Raw genomic sequence first — 13,817 nt, 5'->3', positions numbered from 1 at the left:
CCAGTTTTCTTTATAACTCCTTTGACATATTTGAAGACTATCAGGTCCCCCCTCAGTCTTCTTTTCTCAAGACTAAACTTGCCCATTTTTTTTAGCCTTTCCTCATAGATCAAGTTTTCTAAAACTTTAATCATTTCTGTTGCTCTTCTCTGGACTCTCTCCAGTTTGTCCACACTTTCCTCACAACCCCCAGTGCCCCCGTGTGTCAGGGGGTGATTCTGCAAGGGGCCCCTGTCTCTGGTGCCTCCTGCAGGCTGTCTGCCTCTCACCAGGTCTTCCATGGCTCAGCTGTCCAGCCAAGTCCCCAAAAGTTCAGTCCCCTTCCGGGTTAACAAAAAGGTCCAATTTGAATGTTCACTAAATATCCCTACACAAAAGAGCTTTTGACCTGCTTATGGGTTATTCCTTGTCCTGTCCTTTGGGGTCAGTCTTCAGCCACACCGTAGGCTAAATATTCCTTCCGTTGGGCTCGTACGCCCCTTCCTCAGGGCTGTTAGGGGAACTGAGGCCTACCCTCTACTATGGGTTCCAGCTCCAGTTAGGGCTGCTTCTTCTGGTATGCTGCTGTTTCCCTGGCCTGCTTCCTAACTCCAAGCCCCCTTGTGCAGCTTCCCCACAGCTTGGGTTTAACACAACCTCCCTTTGGTTCGCAGGCTTCTGGCTTCTCCCTAGAGCATCCTAGCTTCTCTTTCCTCTGCTGAACCAACCGTTCTTCCGCCCCTCTTGGGCTGATCCTCTCCCTGTGGGTTTCTCTGCACAGGGAGGGACAATTGTGTAAGACTCAGGAGGTGATGATATAGTCTTCTTCACTGATGCTGCAGTCTCATGGTCTAGGCTGGGAATCCCTGACAACTCCCTCTAGGAGTACTGGGGTGCTGAAAAACTGATATCCCCATTCTGTGCAAGGAGTTTGTTGCTGTGGTGGAGCTGGGATTGTGGTCTATGTCGTCCACAGTAGTGAACAGACCACCACAAATCTTTAGAAGACAGACAACATTTCTCATCCTCGTAGTGTTGGCATGCACTGTTTGCCATGCTGGGACAGATGGCCAACGCTCTGTCTTAGGCAATGGACAATCCACGTTTAAAGACGGTAGCCGCTAATTCGTTTTTTCGTGCCTGTACGTGAAAAGTCAAACCAATGTCGATTGGTAAAGATCTTTCTCAAGCTGTGTCGTGGTACTTCACGGCGATGGATATTGCTGTTCTACAGCAACAGGTGTGCCAACGTAAGTGTAGTTGGATGGATGGAAATTTGTTCTGAGTTTTGATGTTTGGACCATCCAATGTCTTGGAGATCAGTGTCAATAGTGACTCAGGTGCAGATCTTGTTTGGCATCATGGGTCAAACGATCCAGTAAACTGTGTTTTATTTGAAACATGTCCCTTCGAATAATTTTTGCTGTTGTCAGAGTCTTCCTCACATGCTTTTCAGAGGGTGTGTCCGATATCCTTGTTGAAGGCAAGGAGCACATCATGTCCTTTGTGTGCTTGGACACCTGGAATATGTGAGAGGATACAGGATTTTAGGTCAGTGCTGTGAATGCTCCCAGCCAGCCACCCACAGCTGTTCTAGTCTAGCGCTATAGTGCCATGGGAGGTCTGGTAGTTTAAAGACTAGAGTCATAGCTTCATTCAGTCTTGTCTCTTCAGTGCATGCTGTCAGTTCAGCAAAGGCAATCCCGTGCAACATCTTCTCTGTGCTGCTTTGCTCACTTTTCTTCTCCCTGACTTTGTTGTAGAGACACACCCAAACATCTTGGTGGATACTTTGCCTCCTGGACCCCTAAGCCCCATGCACTTAGTTTTGCAAGCAAGCGGTGTTCTTGCAGCGGAGGTGCACGCTTGTGGACTCGATTATCCATACTGAGGGTAGAAGTGTCTTCTGGGGGCATGGTCATTTCTCAAATAAAGCACGCTTCTTTTGCTGGAGGTCCTTTGTGCTGGTCACTGAAACGTGTGTATTTCCTCGGCAGTTCGTCAGGGTGATCCCCAGCTTTCTTGGTTCTTTTTTCCCCCCTCAGCCCTCTTACCGTGTCCTCATCACTAAACTTGCCCAGGTTATTTAGTGTCACAGGATGTTATCCAAGGAGGAATTGTCTTTCCATCGATGGGCCTATGAGTACAGAGCTAGAGAGCCCTCCTTGCTTTGTACTATTCAGAACAGTGTTGTCAAAGGTCCCAGATCTTGAGGTGTGTGGAAACTGCTTTCATCTCCTTACCTGGGGTGCATCTCCACCAGAGACTCTGTGGGACTTGACAGTGCCGGAGCTAAGGCTTACTGTGAATAGAACATAAGAATATAAGAACATAAGAGTGGCCATACAGCGTCAGACCAAAGGTCCATCTAGCCCAGTATCCTGTCTTCCGACACTAGCCAATGCCAGGTGCCCCAGAGGGAATGAACAGAACAGGTAATCATCAAGTGATCCATCCCCTGTCGCTCATTCCCAGCTTCTGGCAAACAGAGGCTAGGGACACCGTCCCTGCCCACCCTGGATAATAGCCATTGATGGACCTATCCTCCATGAATTTATCTAGTTCTTTTTTGAACCCTGTTATAGTTTTGGCCTTCACAACATCCTTTGGCAAGGAGTTCCACAGACTGACTGCCCGTTGTGTGAAAAAATACTTCCTTTTGTTTGTTTTAAACCTGCTACATATTTATTTCATTTGGTTACCCCTATTTCTTGTGTTATGAGAAGGAATATTTACTTTCTCCACACCAGTCATGATTTTATAGACCACTATCATATCCCCCCTTAGTCACCTCTTTTCCAAGCTGAAAAGTCCCAGTCTTATTAATCTCTCCTCATAGGAAGCTGTTCCATAGCCCTAATCATTTTTGTTGCCCTTTTCTGAATCTTTTCAAATTCCAATATATCTTTTTTGAGATGGGGCGACCACATCTGCACGCAGTGTTCAAGATGTGGGCGTACCATGGATTTATATGGAGGCAACATAGTATTTTCTGTCTTATTATCCATCCCTCTCTTAATGATTTCCAACATTCTGTTTGCTTTTTTGACTGCCGCTGCACATTGAGTGAATGTTTTCAGAGAACTATCCACAATGACTCCAAGGTCTCTTTCTTGAGTGGTAACAGATAATTTAGATCCCATCATTTTATATGTATAGTTGGGATTATGTTTTCCAGGGTGCATTACTTTGCATTTATCAACATTGAATTTCATCTGCTATTTTGTTGCCCAGTCACCCAGTTTTCAGAGATCCTTTTGTAGCTCTTTGCAGTCTGCCTGAGACTTAGCTATCTTGAGTAGTTTTGTATCATCTGCAAATTTTGCCACCTCACTGTTTACCGCTTTTTCCAGATCATAGAATCATAGAAGATTAGGGTAGGAAGAGACCTCAAGAGGTCATCTAGTCCAACCCCCTGCTCAAAGCAGGACCAACACCAACGAAATCATCCCAGCCAGGGCTTTGTCAAGCCGGGCCTTAAAAACCTCTAAGGATGAACATTTCACCACCTCCCTAGGTAACCCAGTCCAGTGCTTCACCACACTTCTAGTGAAATAGTGTTTCCTAATATCCAACCTAGACCTCCCCCACTGCAACTTGAGACCATTGCTTCTTGTTCTGTCGTCTGCCATCACTGAGAACAGCCAAGCTCCATCCTCTTTGAAACCCCCCTTCAGGTAGTTGAAGGCTCACTCTTCTCTTCTTCAGACTAAACAAGCCCAGTTCCCGCAGCCTCTCCTCGTAAGTCATGTGCCCCAGCCCCCTAATAATTTTCGTTGCCCTCCACTGGAGTATCTCCAATTTGTTCACATCCCTTCTGTAGTGGGGGGCCAAAACTGGATGTAGTACTCCAGGTGTGGCCTCACCAGTGCTGAATAGAGGGGAATAATCACTTCCCTCGATCTGCTGGCAACACTCCTACTAATGCAGCCCAATATGCCTTTGGCCTTCTTGGCAACAAGGACACACTGCTGACTCATATCCAGCTTCTCGTCCACTGTAATCCCCAGGTCCTTTTCTGCAGGACTGCCGCTTAGCCAGTCGGTCCCCAGCCTGTAGTTGGGCATGGGATTCTTTGTTCTTAAGTGCAGGACTCTGCACAGATCATTATGAATATGTTGAATGTCCCTCCAGACCCCTGGGGGACACCACTATTTACCTCTCTCCATTCTGAAAACTGACTATTTATTCCTAGCCTTTGTTTCCTATCTTTTAATCAGTTACCAATCCATGAGAGGACCTTCCCTCTTCTCCCATGACAGCTTGAAGAGCCTTGAATTTCAGGCAGAAAGGAACCCGTCAAGAAACAGAAACAAACCAACTGACTCATGACTTGGCTCCCATGGCCAATGTAATAAAGCCAGCTTCTCGCAGCCATTGTCATCAGACATTCCAAGAGCAAATGGCCAATCCATAGGGTCGAACCCAGGGGCTTTCTACAGTAGTAATTTGCCCTGGCATAGTTCCTGCCATCTGTGGCTCTCACAGTTTGATTCTGCACCCCCTTTAAGTCAAGGGGAGATTTACTGTTGATTTAATTGGGTGCATCCTCAGCTCATTTTAGAAATGTCAATGAATTTAGCTCCACAACTGAACTGTGAGCTTGGAGAGGTATTTTACCCACTGTACAGAGGAGAGAATTGAGAAGGCCCCAGATGAGCAGAGCACCTAAGGACTTAGGGGTGGATTTAAGCACATGTTTAGCCGATTCAGGGGCTAAGTGACTTTTCCAAAGTCACAAAGCAAGTCTGTGATAGATCTGAGAATAGAACAAAGATCTCCTGAGGCCTAACCTCAAGACTTACTCACAAGAATGTCCTTCTTCCCACCGAGGCTTTCTGCAAACAGCAGAAACAATATTTTTGGGCAATATTTTAAAAAAGGAAACCCTATTTGCACTTCCATTCCATGCTGTTTTGTGACTCCATTGCTTTTTTTCATTATTTTTTTGCCATATATCACATTTTCCCACGGAAATGTACCAAAATCCCAGTTTTGTGGGCTTTGCTACAGAAATGTTGAACTTTAGCAGATGATTAGAAATTGACATTTTTCAATTGACGATGAAACCATTTCCACTCGAAAAACATCCTGGTTTTGAGCAGAAAACTGCAAGGTTTGGCGGGTGGTCTCTAAAATTTGTCAGGTTTTGCAAAATATTGAAAAGCTGATAGTCTGAGGTTCCTGAATATAGTGGAGTCTAGTCCACATAGCCGCATTACTTGACAGCCTGATCTAACTTTACTTATACAGTGGTTGCCACTTATAATCTTTACCATTACCTCTGCACGTAAGGACTCTGATGGTGATGTTCCCTGGAAATTTCCTATCCTTCTATATACCCTCTACCTCGTCTGCCATCGGGGGCAGCTTTAATCAGCAGGCAAAAGCATAATAAAATCCAGTGGCTGGAAGCTGAAGTTAGAAAAATTCCAAAGGGATTTAAGATGCTATTTTTAACAGCAAGTGTAATTAACTACTGGAAAAACTTACCAAGAGCTGTGGTAAATTCATCATCTCTTGAACTCTCTAAATTGAGATTGGATGTCTTTCTAAAAGATATGCTCTGGTTCCACCACCAGTTGTCAGGCTCAATACCACTCACTTGGGGCTTGATCCAGTGTGCAGTGAAGTCAATGGAAAGACCCCCTTTGACCTAAATGGGCTTTCCATTTGAGCTTGACTTAATAAGGAAGGATATTGCCTTCCACTATGCGCGTCCCTGGATGAAATTCTCTAGTCTTTGTTAGGCAGAAGGTCAGACTAGAGGCTCATAACAGTCCCTTCTGGCCTTCTGAACCTATGAAATGTAGGGAATACCCCGGTAAAGTTATCTACCGGACAAAGTGCTTATTGTAAAGATTTTAGCGGCCACCAAAATACAAACATGTAACGCTTCTTCCAACTGGATTCTGCTCTGTTTTTCACACAGCTGTTTACTCCTCTTTCAAGCTCCGTTTGTGTTACGCAAGCACAGCTTTGCTTCCATTGCCATTCATTCTAATTACAGCTTGCTTTCTGTGCTGATTGATAATCCTCGTTGGCTTTCAGCACTTCGTTAATAGAAATTCATAGCTGGACAGGAAACCTGCTCCCCTCCAGAATGGAACCAGTCAAATCAGAAAAATAATACTATTCTGGAGGGATCGACTCGGAAAGACAAATGGCGTGTAATTAATTAGAAAGTTCTATTCCACTGGAGGCTTTTCTAATGACTTTTGGTAAGCAGCCCCAGTTTTGCTCTCCTGATTTATGGCATTATTAGCGACGCTCAATCGGCAAACAGCCTCCTAATCCGCTATGCGTTGTAATTTATCATGATGCCTTTGGTCAAACTTTACTTGTGCTTTTCAAAAGAGCTTGGCGGTAACGTGCTTTTAGGTTTTGTTTTTTAAAAACAACAGAGTGACTCCTTGCAGAGCAGGAGTGTTAGAAGCAAGACACGAGAAGTAATTCTTCTGCTCTACACCATGCCAATAAGGCCTCACCTGGAGTATTGTGTCCAGTTCTGGGTGCCATATTTTAGGAAAGATGTGGACAATTCGGAGAAAGTCCACAGGAGAACAAGAAAAACGATGAAAGGTCTAGAATACATGACCTATGAGGGAAGATGGAAAAAATTGAGTTTGTTTAGTCTGGAGAAGAAAAGACTGAGGTGGACATGATAACAGTTTTCAAGTACGTTAAAGGTTGTTACAAGGAGGAGTGATTTAGTTGGTGTTGGTCCTGCTTTGAGTAGGGGATTGGACTACACTAGATGACCTCCTGCGGTCTCTTCTAACCCTAATCTTCTATGCTTCTATGATTCTAGGAGGGAGAAAAATTGTTCTCCTTAACTTCTGAATGCAAGAACAAGAAGCAATGGGCTTAAATTGCAGCAAGGGAGGTTTAGGTTGGACATTAGAAAAAACATCCTAACTGTCAGGGTGGTTAAGCACCAGACAAAATTGCCTAGGGAGGTTGTGGAATCTCCATCATGGGAGATTTTTAAGAGCAGGTTAGACAAACATCTGTCAGGGATGGTCTAGATAGTACTTAGTCCTGCCTTGAGTGCAGGGGACTGGACTAGATGACCTCTCGAGGTCCCTTCCTGTCCTATGATTCTAAGATAGAACATCCTGTACTAATTACATTCAGTGTATTTGGAAGAAATTTCCAATTTGGCTGGGGGGCATGTGTGTGTGTGAATCAAAGCTAGTTTAAATATAACTCTTTCCAAATGATATAAACATGCCTATTAATATATTTCTATTAGGTCTTGATAATTTAACCGGCATGTTACTATCATCTCCTTTTTAAAGGGGGGCATTCTGCCTACAGTAGAGTGTGACATGCCCTGGCTTTATTTTGTATAGTGCCTTCTGTGCAATCTGTATCCCAAGACACTTTGCAGTATACAGAATTGCAAGGGTTCGCAGAAGGTGGTTGAAATCACAGAAAACAGGGATGGGACGATGTCGTATGGCGGTGTGCATTGCGGGGAATGCCACATTGCACCACGAGGCCAATAACAGAGGGGAAATGCACTAAGAGGAACACACAAGGAAGTGAGAGGGGGAAGCTTTCAGCGGAGGTCAGAGCAATACAGGGAGTCGGTTCTAGAGGGCAAGATCTGCAGAGAAGAAGGTTCTTGCATCCATTGCAATGATACTGGACAAGAGCACAGAGAGGGAGCAGGTGCTAAGGGGCCAGTGGGAATAGGAAGAGAAAGAGCGATTGGAACAAGTCAGTGGAGGGTTTAAAAACTCAGTTGCAGCAAGGAGGCTGGTGGTGGGGCTGTTTGAGGACGGGGCTGATGGGAGGAGACAGGCAGCAGCACCGTGCGCACACTTGCCTGGGAAGAGGTGCGACTTTGGATATCTTAAAAATAAGATAGAAGGAGAAAACAGAATTGGAGAGTTATTACGATGGTTTAGTGACTAATGAGTACAGACACCTCTGCTCTCTACTGGATGGAATCAGAACCACTTGTCTATGTATCGTAGGCCCTGTACTGCTGCTAAGCAGAGGCGAGTCCCTTTTAGCTCACATGTAATAGCCCTGTCTTTTAGCAGACTGAGGATGTGAGTTCTATACCGGTTTCTGCCATGAAGCCGGGACTGTGCAGCAATGTAAAGGAAGAACATTTTAACATATATGTGCCATTATATTGTATCTGCTTTATGTCCATTCTTTCCCCCCCCGTCATTTCCTTCCCTTCCTTAGAACTACGCTGCTATGAAACTGGTCAAACCTTTCAGCTGAACCGGCACTGGCGAGTGCCAGAGAGTCTAGTACATCCTGGGATACTGCACGGCACCGTTTGACATCAGTGACCACTCCTCGTCGGCCTGCGTTGCAGTACAGAGAAGGAAAAGAAACACATGCTCTCGGATGCTAGACTGTTGCCAAAAAGCAGCTATACCTTTGCGACGACGAAGTATGCACCATAACGTTTCAGAAGCAGCGTGTAACCGATACCAGTTTGGAATAGTTGTTATTTTACCTTTGTTTTATATGCTGCATTCTGTAAAGCTTGAATATCAATGCACCACTGAGAAAGGGCCTTGTTTGGTAGGGCGTGGTTAGGCTGCGAGGCTTTGCGGAGACAGTGTGGGTGACTGATCATGCAGTCCTTAGCGAAGGAAATGTGGGCTAGTGGTCCGCATCATGGCCTACAAGCCAAGTGCTCTTGCGTTCCAGTCACACCTTTCTCGGGGGCCTTGCATACGTCTCTCTGCCTTAGTTTTGCCCTCTGTGCAATGTAGATGAGTTAGCTGGTCTATAAAGCATATCGAAGATGAAAAGCACTGTGTAGCCTGGGGCGAGTTACAATGCACCTATTGCTCCCGCTGAAGTCAGTGGGGGTGATCTTTGCCTACATAGGGACTGCAGGCGCAGACTGTGACGAGGAATAGAATTAGAATCTAGAGCAACCAAATGCAAGGCAGGATTTGATTGTAATTACTGGAGCAAACCTCCCTCGCCCTTCAGCGGGGGGTTCTGCTTGCAGAAGGGCTACAAGGATTGCTTTCTATAGCGCTCTTCATTTTCATACGCGTCCCCTAAACAGATACCCTCCTCATCACAGTGTGCAGACACGTTAAAGAGAAACAGAGTGAATTCACACTGAAGCCAGACAGTGCAATGTTAGTTTCCCGTTCCCTCCCCTCCCCTGAAGAAACACGTCACTCCAAATGCAATGTTAAATTAAATGATGGCAACACTAATGAAATATACAACCTTACAATCAGTTTAATGCCCCTCAACTTCTAAATCAGGATTTGGGGATAAAAGGCAATAATTTAAAATGCACTTACTATCTAACCTGTGGAACTCACTGCCACATGATATTATTGAGGGAAATAGCCTAATGCATTTTTTTCTTTTCTCTCTCTCTCTTTTTTAAAGGTTTGGAAGCCAAATTCTATGGTTCCTAATCAGTCCAAGTTGCCATTGAAATAAGTGGCCGTTGTGCCCGAGTAAGGATTGCAATATTTGGACTTGCATATTTCTCTGTATGAGAGCAGCATTTGCATTTCCTTTTGTTGCCCATCCTCATACTTCAGGGCAAAATATGATCACTAGCTGGGATCAGGAACTAATTTCTCCCCTGGTATAGCTAGGTGGATTAAAAGGGTTTTATATCTTTTTCTAAAGCGTCTAGCCTTGGCCACTCTTGGAGGCAGTATCCTAGACTAGATGGACCTGGTCTGTTTAGGTTGTTGTTCTGTGTCCATTACCCTGGTAAGTGAGCACTTTCCAAAATAAGGAGTGAAAGGCAAAGACCAATGTCTCTTTCTGATAGGGTGACCAGACAGCAAGTGTGAAAAATCGGGACGGGGGTGGGGGGTAATAGGAGCCTATATAAGAAAAAGTTCCCAAAATCAGGACTGTCCCTATAAAATCGGGACATCTGGTCACTCTACTTTCTGATAAGGTTATTCCACTATTCCTATTGTCTGTGGGCTCAATCCTCACCCCACTGAAATAAATGGAAGCTTTCCCATTGACTCCACTGGGATGAGAGTTTGGTCCAGTCGGTCAGTTTCACTCAGTACCTGAACCCTCTATGTGTTATGCAAAGTGTGCAATGAAAGTGTGCAATGTGTGGTCCCATCCAGCACGGTGCTTAAGCACGTGTTTAAATGGAAGCCCCAAAGAAGCAGATGATTAAGTGCTTTGCTGGATTGAGAGGAGAAGAAACAAGCCCTAAATCCCTGATCCATTGTCATTAATTATTGTGATAGCACCAGAGCAGGCCAGTCCCTTTGCAATCACAAGGGACAGCAGCCCCTGCCCTGAAGAACACACACAGCTCTGAAAAGAAATCACCAAGCTGGCTCAGATCAAGGATCCATCTATCCCAATATCGCGTCTCCAACAGTGGCCAGCCCCAACTGCTTAGAAAAAGGTGCAAGAAACTCTGTCAAAGTCAACAAGGAGTCCAGTGGCACCTTCACGACTAACAGACCACTGGACTTCTTGTTGTTTTTGTGGATACAGACTAACACGGCTACCCCTGATACTTGACATCTGTCAAAGTCAGTGATGGGATAGCCTGCTGATGGGGGAGTTTCTTCCTAACCATAAGAATGGCCAGACTGAGTCAGACTAAAGGTCCATTTAGCCCAGAATCCCGTCTTCCAACAGTGGCCAATTCCAGGTGCAGTTATATGGTTGCCATTCCAGTCCCCAAACAGCCCCCAGCCCCACTGACAGGCCTTTCAGGTCAGAAACTGCATCCATGTTTGTTTGTAGTCATCAGACGGCTGCGTTTTAGTCAAAGTTGGGTTAAACTAGAGTCCAGCCTTTCCCCATTAAGAAGATTGGGCTAAGAAAGAGAAGTGTATTGACAAACCCCTGTGTTATTTGCACCAGTATTTCATGTCCTTTTCACATCTGTGTTGGCTCCGTATGTTTTGCAAATGCACCTGTGCCTATGTGGGCGTCTCATTTATTCCTTCCTCCATACCCAGCCCGTGTCAACGTATTATGTTCTGTACCTTCTGCTGGCTGCCGGAGCTTCCGACTCTGCCCTGATTGCAAAGAGGCACCATCAAAGCTGCATTTGGGAATCAGGCAGAAAATCCCACCTCCCTTTTCTTCTTGCATCGGCTTGCAGAGTCCATGAAATTCCTTATCCCAGCACATTGCTATCTAACCTCCAACCCTCTCAGAAAGAAAACCTCAGTGCCAGCAACCCAGCAAGGATAAACCGCCCTGCCATAACAAACCAATGTGTGCAGCCAGATGCTTATTAGCAACCCTAAACCAACAACCACTCTGTGCACCCAGCGCTGACAAGCAACCCTACCATAGCAAACCCACATTTACAGCTCAACTCTCACAAGCCGTCTTGCATTAAGAAACCACTGTGTTTTCCCCAGCACTTACGAGCAACCCTACCATAACAAACCAGGGGGGCTGTTCAGTGGCGGCGAAAGAACATTAATCAAGGGTACTGATTTCAGAGTCCCGGGCATCTAAATATACCATTACATGGAACAAAAACACTTGGATGGTATTGCTTTAATTTCATCCCCATATAAAGAACAGGAGTACTTGTGGCACCTTGGAGACTAACAAATTTATCCCCATATAATACTCTCCACTTTCCCTAGTTCAAACCATAGGGCCAGATTTTTCTCTCAGAAGAGTTTGCTGCTCCCACAGACTTAACTGGGCAAAACGGGGCCCTAAATCGTGAAAGAAGAAAGATCAAATGAACGTTAATTTCATGTCGCAGCACAAGGAAGCACGTGCACCTGTCTGTCCGCCTATTGCACGTCGTATTTTTGCTGCATCCCGTCCCATCCCCAAAACAGATGAGACTTTAAGAGTCATGCGGAGCGTCTCCTGGGTCACGCTGCTGTTCAATGTGGGTCGAAAGGGAGGGAGCCGGAATGTGTTTGTATCACCTGTTATGCCTTAGATGCGATATTGCAGATTTCACTGTGGTTACAAATGAAACGCTATGAAACCTTCTGGTTCCCGGTGTGTTTTATTGTCCGAAGTGCACAGCCTGAGTGGGGTTATTGGTCCTTTCCCCACCCTGCCCCCGACACGCACCCAAAATGCAGCTGATATTTGATGCCCCTTCCGTGCCCTCGTTGCTCACTTCAGAGAGGCTAAGTGCAGGGCTGCTGACGCATGTGAACTGCACAGAGACAGCGTGTGGAGAGGGAGAGGAGACCGAGACGGGGTTGGAGGCGGGAGTGGCGATTGTCTAGTACAACCCCTCTGAACGCACAGTTGCCAGCAGCGGCGGCGTGGCTGGGGAGCAGGCCGGGAGAGCAGATCTAGGACAACGTGACGTTGGAGAAGCTTGGCCTAGTTGATGCTCTGCAAAACCTGGCAGGCCCAGGCTGGGGAGGGGAGCCAGGAGCTTTGTCACCAAGGGTAGAAGCCATTCAGGGCGGCCCCCGGAAATGGTTCACGTGGTACACACAACTACCGCTCGCTCTCTATGGGGCCCGGCGTCACTTGGGTTTGGCCCGGAAGCTCCGTGTCATGACAGAGGCCGCTGAGCCAAACTGCGGTGAGAAGCGACCATTTGGTTTGCAGGCCCAGGGCAAATGGCTCCTTTTGCCTCCATGGGCAGCCCAGCCCCGTTAATGGCACGCCCCGTGCAGAACATGGGTACAGCTGCGGGCGCCAAGGGAGTGGGGACGCCTGTGCCCACAGATCTCCCACCATGCAAGGAGTGGGGGCTGCATGCCTTCTCGCTTCCTCCCCGTCAGCGGAGGCCCGGCCTTTGGGAGGGGCGGGGGAGCTGGAGGGACACTTCGAATGAACCCAGTCCTGTGAGGCACTGAATGGTGGGTCTGCCTCAGTTCCTCCTACCAGCGGTGTGTGCTAGATCTCACACACCTGCATGGGAACTTGGCCCTACTGACTTGCCTTACCGCTGAGTCTGATTTTTTCCCAGCATGCCTTCCCGGGGCCAGCCCTTTAAATGTGGCTGAGACAAGCAGCGGCAGCCCTAGTGTAGCTGTCCTGTGACGGCGGGGGGCTGCCTCTCTCATTCCCTTCCAGCGGGTGAGTAATCTCCGCTCTCTTTCCCGAGGCGATGACATATTCTGCCAGGAGGCTCAGAGAGCCAGCACGAAACGTGTGTAGGGCCCAGCTCTGTAACACGCCGTCCACATGTTCATGGATAGCGGCAGTGCGGGCTAATGGATAGACAGCCCCTGGGTTCAATTCCCAGCTCGGTGCTGAGCGGCTGCATGGCTGTGGGCGGGTCACGCCCCCTCTCGCCGTGCCTCGGTTTCCCCTCCCAAACCTTGTCCCTCTCATCTAGTTCCGTGGCAAGTTCTTTGGGGCAGGCGCTGTTGCTTGCTTTGTGTCTGTACAGCGCCCGGCACAATGGGGCCTGGCGCTCAGTTGGAGCCTCTAGCTGCGGCTGTGATACAGGTAAGAATAGTAACCCTTCATGGCACGAGCACAAAATCAAGGGGCTGCCATGGGGCTCCACTCCAGGGGCTGCTCTACGGATCCAGTCGCAGGATCGGGGCCTTCACACATGAAATTGCGTAACGGCTTGCCTGCCCTGGCCGGGGCGGGAGATGTTATCCCCGCCATGTAATCGATGGGGAAACTGAGGCACGGAGCGGGCAAAGGGATGGCCTGAGTCTCACATGCTGCCGTTTGGAGTTCCAGGGCTGCGTGTGTGTCTGTCAAAGTTAATTACCAAATGTTCCTCTGCTTAAACCCTTTTGTGATGCTTGTTTTTATATTATTTCCTTGGTCTTTCACTCTCTGTCGTGGCTAATTGAAGGCTGGAGTTATGAAGTGCTGGGTTCCCCTTCGGGGACGCCCTAACAGCCTGCCTTTGTGTTTGACACCCAGGTCAGCGC

At 47.2% G+C, this 13,817-nt stretch overlaps 1 protein-coding gene across 1 annotated transcript in view; it reads left to right on the top strand.

Moving 5' to 3' along the window:
* The window catches only part of DYSF (dysferlin), a 275,139-nt gene extending 263,194 nt beyond the window's left edge, over positions 1 to 11,945 (top strand). The window contains exon 57 of the mRNA XM_034772554.1: positions 8,185 to 11,945. Within this exon, the coding sequence (XP_034628445.1) occupies positions 8,185 to 8,223 (39 nt within the window). The 3' untranslated portion in view covers positions 8,224 to 11,945. The remainder of the gene's footprint in view (positions 1 to 8,184) is intronic.
* The last annotated feature ends 1,872 nt before the right edge of the window (positions 11,946 to 13,817 follow it).

Source organism: Trachemys scripta, chromosome 5 (assembly GCF_013100865.1).
Source record: "Trachemys scripta elegans isolate TJP31775 chromosome 5, CAS_Tse_1.0, whole genome shotgun sequence".
Classification (NCBI taxonomy): domain Eukaryota; kingdom Metazoa; phylum Chordata; order Testudines; family Emydidae; genus Trachemys; species Trachemys scripta.
The sequence above is the reverse complement of the archived record's forward strand: the minus strand, read 5'-3'. Positions and strand labels throughout refer to the sequence as shown.